Raw genomic sequence first — 11,809 nt, 5'->3', positions numbered from 1 at the left:
TGATGCGAATGTGACCGGTTGTAGAAGTCGAGGAAGGCCGAGAAAGACATGGCATGATCAAGTACAACAAATTCTTGAAAGTGGTCATGTGAAAAGTCGGAATAATCGACGTGCGTGCATGAGAAGGTGTATGAATGTGAAGGAAGCAAAGGAAGTGTGCCAGGACAGAGTGGTGTGGCGTTCTATCCTCTCTGCCTACCCCTCTGGGGAAATGGCGTGATGGTTAGTTAGTTAGTTAGTTAGTTATGGTATTTCCAGTTGGGGCCTTTCTTGTAAAACCAACATTAAAAAATCAGTCTTTACAAAACTCGGCTCTTAAATTGATCAACAGATCAGCTAGAATTGATAAGGAGAGGCACTCGAACTTTTTAAAAAGAAAAGGTAAATGCTATTCTATGGCTCAAATTTGTTACTAGATATTGATTTGACGGTAACCACCAGAAAAGGTATTTTAGTTTCAGTGCTGCAAAGCAGCGTTTATTTTATAATTAAAAAATACATATAACAATTTGTTACCCACTAAGTCTAAAGACTTTTCGGTGGGACATTTTTTTTTTAGACAGGTTTATATTACATTTATTTATATTTTACAAATTTATTTATAAACGGGCACTATAAAGTATCTAAAAATATTTCTTCAGTTCTTTTTTTTTCATTTGAAGATCTTTCGTGCTGATGATGCTTTGTGGGAGATCATTGAACAGTCTTGGAACAACGCAATTTAATGTTCGCTCTCCGAAGTAATTTGTAATTCTGGGAACAAACAGGGAGCCCTCAGTTTTCAATCCAGTGTCGTGAGTATGGGAAACTCTTTTTTTATATTCCGGATCAACAGAGTGATCAATTTGTAGTCACAAAGTTGTTTTACCGGCAGGACATTGCAGAATTTAAAACATACACCTTCGCCCATATGTTTCGCCTCACGGATTATGCTATACGGTACAATCCCCCTCGATAGTCTCACCTGAATATCATAAATTTTACCCAGATGAGACCGGAAGGTGAGACCCCAGGCCCAGAGCCCAGACACGCACTCCGTAAGATATAATGGATTCAATGAGCGAGGTATATATGTATCTTAACGTTTTGAAAGGGACTATGCTTTTGATTTCATAAATCACCTTAAGCCAGTACCTTAATCTATCGCAGATTCCATCAATATGAACACCCCAGCTTCGAGCCGGCGAACCAGATGGTCAAGTGCGACCCGCACCACGGCAAGTACATGGCGTGCTGCATGCTGTACCGAGGAGACGTCGTCCCCAAGGACGTGAACGCCGCCATCACCACCATCAAGACCAAGCGCACCATCCAGTTCGTGGACTGGTGCCCCACCGGCTTCAAGGTCGGCATCGACTACCAGCCGCCCACCGTGGTCCCCGGCGGCGACCTGGCCAAGGTGCAGCGCGCCGCCTGTATGCTGTCCAACACCACCGAAGGGAAGGACTACGAAGCGGTCGGCATGGACTCCGGAGAAGGTGAAGGCGAAGGTGCCGAGGAGTATTGAATGAATGGATGAATAAATAAATCGTCGCGTTGCAACCAATCTAATGTATTTTATAACAGTCTCCTTAACTCCCTTCATTACTTACACCGCTGGATGATTTCAATATCTACCAGTTTCTTTGTTTCTAAGGGAACATACGAGTCTGGGCTGGCTCTCGGCCGGCTTATGTGGCCCCTGCACACTGCGTGACGTGCGCCGTTCTGCCTGTATGAGCGCGGGCGGAGTGGCGAATGTTGCGCAGAGTGTAAAGTGGTCACTTAAACCAGCCAATGACATAAATGCCTCGACTTGTTTTTCCTCTTGCGATACTTAGATTTTGGCAACTCCCTGGGGAGGAAATCTGGTCTGTCTACGAGCATTTGGACATACAAATGTCTTACGTTTTGTCAAAATGAGTTAAATTATTTTGACTCTTGTACATTTTGTCGAAAATGCAACAATTAATTAATATTATTTCTATCAGTAGGGATAGCAATATTCTAAAATGGCCATCGAATGGTTCTAAAACATGTCTATGTGCCTGTCATTAGTTGGAATTTCTGTTTCAATTACCGCTGTTTTAAGTATGTCCAAATGTTTGTAGACGCGCTGGATTCTACTCCGCGCTGGATTCTACTCCGTTTCCAAATGCTTTGTAATGGCATACACAAGAGCATCCAAAACAATATGCTATCGTCATCTCATGGGCGGAGTGAGGCTTGGAAGAGCTTCAATGTCCAGAGATCTCGGGGTGTTGTTTGATGCTCAGCTATCTTTTAATTTATTTATTTATTTGTTAACGGACATTGTCCATGTATACAATTTATAAGGTTTATATATTACAATAAAAGAATAGTTTAAAACATTAAAAAAAAAAGAAAGAAGCATTGACAAACATAAGGGACATCGAGACAAGATCTGGACTATTTATTTAGTGCTCGTTTAAATCGCTGTAAACTTAAACCAAAAAAGTCCAGATCTTGTCTTGAGTTAACAATACGACAAAGGCGGGTCATTGGAGAATTTAGGCCATAGTTTGTTCTATGCTGATCGATGAACAGTACTTCATTGTTTCTCAATCTACGAGTCGGAATATTGAATTTTACTTGTCCCAGTAATGATGGAACATCGATTATACCATTTGGTATGCCGAATATATATATGGAGTCAATATTAGTTCTACGTTTTTGTAGACTAGAAATATTTAACATTGACTCTATTTCAGCGTAAGAATAATTATCTCTCTCTAGTCCGAGCATCCACGCTATTTTTCGAAGCAAGCGATGTTGGACTGATTCAATGTGATTTATGCGATTGACATAGAATGGAGACCAGACCACTGAGTTAATCTTCATATAGTTAATCTATGTAATGACTCCCTTAAAATGCTTGGTTTTGTTCTTAGAAATGCCAAGATCTTTTCTACGACTATGAGGACATTGTATAATTCCTCGGTAAGAAGTCGTTTGGACTTAAGTTCCATTATTTGGTCGCCACACGAGGCTCGATACTCTTTAATGGTGGAGAGAGTCCAGAAGAAATTTCTGCGCTATCTGTACCTAAAAGAGTGTGGATATTATCCTCGGCTCTTCCCAGCCGACTTTTTACTGGGGACGCTAGGCTATCAGTCATTATGGAGGAGGAGGGACGTTCATTTGGGTGTTCACTTTTTCCGGGTGATCGGTGGTCGCATACACAACTCAGAAATTCTGATGGATGTAGGTCTGTTCGTACCTGATAACTATCTTCGACAAAGACAGCGTCGATTGTTTTACCTACCACGATGCAGAACCAATCTGCCAATGGTTATGCCGGTCGGTAGAGCGATCTTGCTACTTAATCGCATCGCCTCGGATGTCGACATATTTCACGACAGTGGGCCTTCCCTTAGGAAAGCACTTTCTAACTTTTAATTTTTCTTTTTACATTTTGTTATGTTATTTTAATAACATAACTATCTGCTGTAATTTGTGATCTATTATTGTATTTAGAATGAATTGGATCTTTTTCTGTAATGTTCTAAATATCTGAATAAATAAAATAAATGAAATTCCTGTCTACGAAGATTTGGGCAAACTCGAAATATTGTTTTTATAATGACTTGAAATTGACACGCATACATGTCGAAGACTTTCGGAGCCGACGTAAAAATAAATAAATAGCCAATTATAAACAAAAATGCTGATGATGACATTTTTATAAGTCCGTTTTGATGGCATCGATTAACTCATAATTAAGGCACGCAATTTTTTCGCTTACATTTCAAATTTCAATTTGTATTTAAAAAACATATTTGATACCAAACAAGATTTATTTGCGAGCCTCTGCGAAAAGCCAATATCTCATTTCAACCCTTTCCAAGGCAAACGTTTTTACAATTCAACTAAATTTGTTTCAACAGAGGGAAAACATTTTAGAGAAGGCAATATTTAAATCCAGGCGTATACAGGGCTTATGACTTGTCATTGGCTGGTTTAAATGGCCACTTTACACCGTGTAACATTCACTATTCTGCCCATGTTTAAACATCCGCATTTCCTCAACTCTCTCATCTGCTGACTTTTGTGACGTTAAAGAGCTGAGTCGGCTGAACCCAATTTTTATACTTTTTCTTTTACCAGTTAGTTTGATCAACTTTTTCTTTTACCAGTTAAGTTGATCAACAATGCTTTGAGTATCCTCAAGATGTCCCTCACCTGTTGATGCATTGCCCCTTTTTCAGCTTTCAAAGACAACAGCTGGAGGCGCGATGCAGAGGCCTGGGTGAAGATCTATGCGACATCCCATCGGTGATAGGTAATAAAGGACTCACACGAGAGGTAGTATCATACATGATAAACATAGCGCAGGAAATTGGTAAAATAAACCAAAGTAGGGAACAAAATGCCGAACACTCCTCTAGTGGAACGGCAGGCCTGTTGACTGCTGACTGCTGCCAACAGGCCGGCTTCTCCTGAAGAGTTTTAAGTGGTTTCCTCTCCACGTGAGCAAATGCTGAGAAGTTCCTGATTAGCCCACATTAATATATCCCTCCTGATCCCAATAGTTTAGATAAATTTTAAGATATTTAATTGCAGAAAAATCCACTTTTTGAAATATAAACCTTGTATATTATAAGCAAGGTAAATAATAAAGCAACTCCCATATAAAAAAATAAAATAAAAATGCTTTGAGTATGTTTAAATGTTTGTAGACAGGCTGGATTTCGTCCCACCTCAATCCAATCACAAATAACTATCGACGCGCTTAAAAACATGCTAAGTATTTGAGCGATCACAATGAAGAATAATGAATGTGCTTAAGTTATCACAGTCATAAGTCAACGTGTGTGTAATCTCTAAGTAACGCTCGTGTCGGTATGTTTTTTGCTCTCCTCGTAAATAAATACAGTTCACTGGCGAAAAATCGGCGTTTACTATAAAAAATAATACAATATATCGCATTTGCAAAAAACTAAAAATTAAATTACAATTATTATGGTGACTGCTTTTCTTGATATTTGGCACGCCAACCGCCGACTAAATAAAAATAGCAGTTTTAGAATATTTGTGAAATTCAAATATGTGATTGCGCAGCAGGATTATACGTTGCAAAGCGTAAATATTTTGACATTTAATATTGGGTATTCACGGATGTTGCATTGTGATCGCGAATACGATAAACAACCATGGTGAGACATTGTTATCACGTCGATAGTTATTTGTGATTTAGCTACTGGAGAGTTATTTAGAACTAAATTTTTTCATCTGTTTTTATAAAATTCAGATCTAAATAATCATTGTGAGATTTGTAATAATGCTTCGCTGACTCAATGGAGAATGCTAAGTTTGCGGTGTCAAGTAATATAATTCAAATATTTTTTTGCAAGATTTAGAGACGGTTTTGAATTACGCTATTATTTAAAGTTTTTATGTATCTTTTATTTTGGCATCAATAACTAATTTTACGTTTTTGGTGGAGATTTCTAAGTTTTTTCCTAACACCCTCAAATATCCTAAATGACCTTCTATAGTTTCAGTGCAGTGCCTTATGCACCATTAGATGCGGAAAAGGAATGATAATAATAGGGACTGCTCATAATAGAGAAGTTTAATACAAGATTGCTTATAAAAATAATAAAATTTAGAAAGGGTTAAAAATGTGACAAAACGAATTTTATAGAATCTTTTAAAATATTTATAGATAATAAATATGGTATTTAAACTGTGCCAGTTTTTTTCTTGGGTTATTTGTGTGTCATTTATTGTAATAGTTATTTACAAAAGTTATCTGGGTCGAGTTATTTTCGTATGTGTATTTTATCATTGAAAATGTTAAAGCCAATGGTCTTATTGGCTATCTGTGCTTTAGCAATCACAGCTCAGGTATTAAATACTTATATTATTAAAATATTTCAACGGAGTTGGAGAACTATCTCAATTACTCCCTAGGGAGTGAAATCCAGCTTGTCTACAAACATTTGGACATGTTCAAAACATTGTTGAGTATTTTCCATCTGGCTGAATTATTTCACCTACTAGGCAACACTTTAAAACCATAGAATTTATTTATTTATTTATTAACGGACATTATATATATATATATATAGATGGATAATTTATATAGCGTCATTTTTGTGAAAATCACCCAAGGGCGCTGTACAATTATTAAATATCCCAGTACGTCTTGCAGCTACAGAGCGCATGGACGGTTGGGATTCTAGTTCCTCGTTTTCAATTAAGATCAATCAAAAATTACAACAGCTAGGAGCTAGATTACAGGACGTCTTGCAGCTACAGAGCGCATAGACAGTTAGAAATTTAGCCCCCATTTACACATTTTAAAAAGTGACAAATAAATCTAGTGTATTAATGATACTAAAAAAAATAAAATAATATGAATAATAAAAAGGAGTAAGATTACAACACGTCTTGCAGCTACTAAGCGCATAGAAGATTGGAATTCTAGACCCCATTTACAAAATTTAGGTATTTTAAAGTTGATATATGAAAGCTAGATAACCAATCATCGTGCAGCTACAAAGCGCATGGACGAGTGGAATTCCAGCAAAGTTAGAATGATATCAATAAATTTACAAAAAATAGAGCATAGTAGTAAGTTTGTCAAGTGTTTATGCCAAGAAGTAAGCAATAAAAACCTAAATAAATAAAGCACTGTTTCAACTCCATGGTCAACAAGGGGAGATAGATGTCCGAAGAGAAGCTTTTGTAGACAGTGGGTAGATACCGTCACCATGTGGCCCACTGGCTGCTGGATAATTTCTGGAAACGCACGTGTGTAGACTGGGGGATTATGCCTATTGTTCCAACGACTTGGTGTCCATTTTGGTCCGTATTATTTCATTTTATGAGACGCAACATTGTCCATGTATACAAGTTATAGGGTTTAAATATTACAATAAAATAATAGTTTAAAACATTTTAAAAAGAGAAAAGAAGCATTGACAAAAAGGGACATCGAGACAAGATCTGGACTATTTATTTAGTCCTCGTTTAAATCCTTGTAAACCCAAACCAAAAAAGTTCAGATTATCTTGTCTCGAGTTAACAATATGACAAAGACGGGTCATAGGAGAATTAAGGCCATAGTTTGTTCTATGCTGATCGATGAACAGTGCTTCATTGAAGAAAAATCGGAAAATTTACTTAAATAATAAATGGTACAAATTAATATTGTATAACTGTATAATAAATGAACTAGTAGGTAGTCGTGTTATTGTTTATTTTGCATAAAAATGTCTGCCTTAAAACAGGTTGTACCTAGTTAGGCTGACTAGACATGATGCAGAGAAATCTATTACTATTACATAAGTGTGTATGAAGTATTATTATTATTTATTTCTAGGTTAAGGGAGTTTTGGCTGATGGTGAAAAAATGGTTGAAGGTGATTTGAGAACCAAAGAAAATTTAGCAGCGTCAGTGAGATGGCTTCAGTCATTTTTTGACCTGTGGACTAATACTCCCAAATACTTCCGACCACATTCTCAAAGCAATTCGCCTCCAAAGATAAGCAAGTGTGACACAGATCCTGGAGCCTACGAGGAAGGCGAAGAAAAAATACAAAAAAGCAATAATATAACCGTACCAGATAGTGAGAATCGAAACACGTCAATTTTGCTCAAGCAATTGCAAGATCTGTTGGAAAAATGGTCTGATGAATCAAAATATAAAGGCGGAGGAGTTAAAGTAAAAGCAGACAAAAACAGTGAACTTAAAGATGAAGACAGCAAACATGTAAATAAAGCGAATAAACCTGCAGACAAAGACAGCGGAATTAGATATGAGGGCTGGGCAGACAAAGAAAGAACCAAACGCAAAATGTCAATCAATACGACTGCTGTGTTGGAAAAATTGAATGATATACTGGAGCAACAAAATGACGAATTAGAAGCTCTTAACGAAAGCAAGATCGCGGACTATGATGAAGATAATAATATTTCATCTAAATTTGCGAGATGTTTTCGCAAGAACAAGTTCGGACTGAAACTGCAGAACATGACAGCAGTTAGAAAGTTTGCTTGCCGCTGTCGACCCATTCATCGATCCGTCTGTCCTAAGTGTCTGCCACCCCCACTTCTTCCCCCAAGATTCGTATGTCCAACATGTCCACCAGTTACCGAGAGGCCTATTTTTTCATCATTATTGCCTGTTTTGTCACCAGGACTTACATTACCAACTGTTGCTTCAGCTGTATCAACCCCAAACTTAATGAAAGTTAATCAAACTGCATCTGTATCTTCGTCACCGACAAATCCAACTCAAAAAGTTATAAGTTTGGCTATCAGACCTTCGCTTTTTAAACAAATTGCAAAAGTTTTGACGGTAATAAATACAAATTCGTCAACTATTTCTCCCTTTTCATCTGATTTGTCATCAATTGCTGCTTCTCCAGTGGCCCTGCCGACCACTCAAATCACACCATCATTAGCAGAACCAATAGATACTCACCGAGAGATTTTACCTTCGACTATCAGAGCTTCACGATCAGAAGAAACTGATAAAAACGTTTCATTTTCTTCAAATGTTCTTAATTCTAAACCACCGACAACTCTTAGTCCTTCTTCTTTGTCAGTTTCATCTTCAACATCGGCTGAACCAACAGAGTCGTATGGAGGAACCATCAGACCTTCGACTGCACACACCGAACCACCACCGATTGTCTCTTCTTTTTCATCGCCTCCATCATCAGTGCCGCCAATTACTGCTTCTCCAATAGCTTCAGTAATCACTCAACCATCGCCATCTTCTTCATCAATAGAACTACAAGATCCATCTCGAAAAGTTTCACCTGCAATATCTCAAGAAATTGCGGAAAAATCTTCTACTGGACCAAATACCAAAGCACCAACAAACATTTCTTCTATATCAACTACATCGTCAGTATCACCAACTTCTGCTTCTTCACCATCCTCTTTACCATCAGCAGCATCAACTGATGTACCTCTAAAAGAAAAAACTATGAATGGTTCAAATGACGAACCGTCAACAAGTCTTCCTCGATCAGCTGCTTTGTCAATATCTCCAACCACTGCTCCCCCAATTGCTTTCACAACCACTCAAACACCTTCATCAACACCCCGAGGAATTACACCTTTGGTTATCAGACTTTCACTATCTGAAGAAACTGCAGACAATCCTTCGATGGTTCCAAAAATTAAACCAACAACAACCCTCGCGCCTTTCACATCAGCAGCTTCAGCATCGCCAACTGCTTTAGCTTTGGCGATTTTTCAGACTATGTGGCCTTCATCATCAACAGAACCCGCTTCGATTGTACCGAGGACAGTTCAGCTATCAATCGTTCCTCCGGCTTTGACTCAACCCATTCACCAATCCGCATCGAAATCAGTTTTAACACCTGAAAATATTCCATCTTCTGTACCCGATACAGCGTTACCACCTCAGCCAGGCGTTCCGCTTTATCTGGTACCAGTCACTTTGTCGATAGCTCGTACGCTCCCATCGCTGTCGAGGACCTTGAATGGTACACAGGAAGAGAATCTCCCCAAGCTGACAGATGTCCTTTCGCCGGATCCAGCCGGAACTGTCCAGTTGCCACCATCTCCAGAAGTTCGTGCAAACACAACTTTGCCACCAGCTGTGACTTTGCCAACTCCTCCTCCAGCGTCTTCTGCAGCAGCAGCTCCGAGTGCCGTTTCTTTAACACAGCCGGGTCGATGTCCACCTATTATGTGCCAGCCGAATCCTTGTCCGGTTCAGCACTACCAGTACCAATACCCTGGGCAGCCTTATCCTGTCTGCCATTGTGTTTCATCATCATAAGTTCCTTTGGAACAAACCTTTTAACTTTTAAAAAGATGGCGAGTGGTAATTAAACCTTCAATATAATTATTGTTTGAAACAGTATATTGTATACTTTATGATTTCCTAGCTATATTTTATTTGATTTTTAATCTTCTGCTGACTGTGTTATCAATTTTTTGGGTTTCATTTTTAGGGCAAAAAGTAATGTTTTAAAAAAAATAATTAAGCCAAATATTAACATTTAAATTTATTGCAGCAGAGAGGGAAAACATTTTTGAGAAGGGAATACGGAAGTCTAGGCATTTACAGGGCTTATGACCTGTCATTGGCTGGTTTATGGCAAGAAGACATATTGGCACATGAAAATATTTAGAACGACTAAAATCTTAAGAAAAAAATATGGAAAAAAAACAAATGGTTGCTTACTCCTGCAGGGGAGAAACGAGGAGGGGGAGGGGGAGTCTAAACCGCACGGCCGCGCCCCCCTCGCTTCTGCCCTGCAGAAGTAAGCAGCCATTTGTTTTTTTTCCATATTTTTTAGCAAACGAAGGAAATTTAAATAAACTAGAAATTTTACAAAATAAAGCGATGAGAATAGTTCTTAAGAAAAATAAATATAGCAATGTAAAAAAAATGAGAGATGAACTAAAATGGTTATCTGTAAGAAGGAGACTTAAATTTAATATGTTGATATTTATACATAATTTTTTTCACGATAAATTACCAAAATATTTTAAGGATAAAGTTGTCTTAAACAAAAATTGTCATGAATATGCTACCAGACAAAAGGATGAAATAAGACTACCATTATTGAAAAGAGCCGAGTCGCAAAATTGTTTGATGTATAAGGGTTTAAAAATGTATGATGAGATGCCTGAATGTATGAAGAATGAAAAGTGTCTGAAAGAATTTAAAAATAAATGTATAAGTTACTGTAAGGAAATGTAAATATATATGGATGGTGTAAATGTATATAATAGTTTATATTAGTTTTAATATAAGCTAACTTAAGAAATAAATAAAAAATAAAAATATATATATTTTTTTTTTTTTTCTTAAGATTTTAGTCGTTCTAAATATTTTTTTAAATATGCTAATATGTCTTCTTGCCTATACTGATCATCGTGGTTTTGGATGTGACAGGGTTTAAAGAACACCTGTATAAAGTGTTTGATAAATAGTCCCTATAACAAATTTATTGCAGAAAAACATTTTCAAAAAAAAAAAAACAGGTTACGCAGTAATGCGGTATTATAAATTAACATTATATAAATAAACTAGCAGACCCGACAGACGTTGTCCTGCCAGAATGTTGGCTTGCCTGCAATTAGCTTGAAAAAATACTTTTCATTGATAAGTAGGTACTTATTTATGATTGAATTCCAAAACTAAAAAATATTAATATTCAAATATTTAATTTAAGTAGGTACCTAGGTACTTGTTCATGGTTGAATTCCAAAACATAAAATAACTCATTTTCAATTTTGTAATTATTTTTGCGTATGTCAAACTCGGCATTATATGCGCGAATGCGATTTTCAAAAATGTATTTAACCCTTACGCTGCTACGCAGTTTTTCAAGAATCTAATAAGAAATCTTATTATTAATACATTTTTAAAAAATTTATCAAATACGTTGTTTTCCAAACACACTACTGTTTTAAAAATTAATAGCAATTCCAAGAAAAAGCTTCCATTTCATAAATATCTAATTCAAGCCCGGTGGAGTGAGCAAGATAGACAACTCGTGCCGCCCGCAACACATTCTCGTACAGCGGTTGTAAACCCTTTCTTAATCGAAAATAAAAACAAACAAAAATGATCTCGCACGGCAATCTCAAGGCGCATTGTTTTAATAGTTATTATTGAAACGACAGTATTATGATGGTTTTTTTGTTGATTGCGGGGCAAAGTGCCCTTATTATCAAACCTACCACTTCCATCAATGCATGCTTAGCAAAATTTGAGTAAAATATATCTTGGATGACTCATATGAAGAAGTGACGTCGTTCAAAGTAGTTCGTTTTTATTAAAATATTTTATATTATTTTTAATTAA

At 37.0% G+C, this 11,809-nt stretch overlaps 1 protein-coding gene across 1 annotated transcript; it reads left to right on the top strand.

The window, feature by feature from the left end:
• The first annotated feature begins 610 nt into the window (after nt 1-610).
• On the top strand, nt 611-3,707 carry LOC148278691 (tubulin alpha chain-like). Its single transcript, XM_088231034.1, has one exon. The coding sequence runs from the start codon at nt 1,193-1,195 to the stop codon at nt 1,505-1,507; it is 315 nt and encodes a 104-aa protein (XP_088087160.1). The 5' UTR covers nt 611-1,192; the 3' UTR covers nt 1,508-3,707.
• Nucleotides 3,708-11,809: the final 8,102 nt, after the last annotated feature.

The sequence above is a fragment of the Micrasema longulum genome, unplaced genomic scaffold (genome assembly GCF_059751315.1).
Source record: "Micrasema longulum isolate JH-2025_06_02 unplaced genomic scaffold, ASM5975131v1 h1tg000842l, whole genome shotgun sequence".
Classification (NCBI taxonomy): Eukaryota; Metazoa; Arthropoda; class Insecta; order Trichoptera; family Brachycentridae; genus Micrasema; species Micrasema longulum.
This window is presented reverse-complemented; position numbering and strand designations above follow the sequence as displayed.

Coding starts and splice junctions, on each gene's coding strand:
- LOC148278691 (XM_088231034.1), top strand. CDS start 1,193: ATGGTCAAGTGCGACCCGCACCACGGCAAGTACATGGCGTGCTGCATG.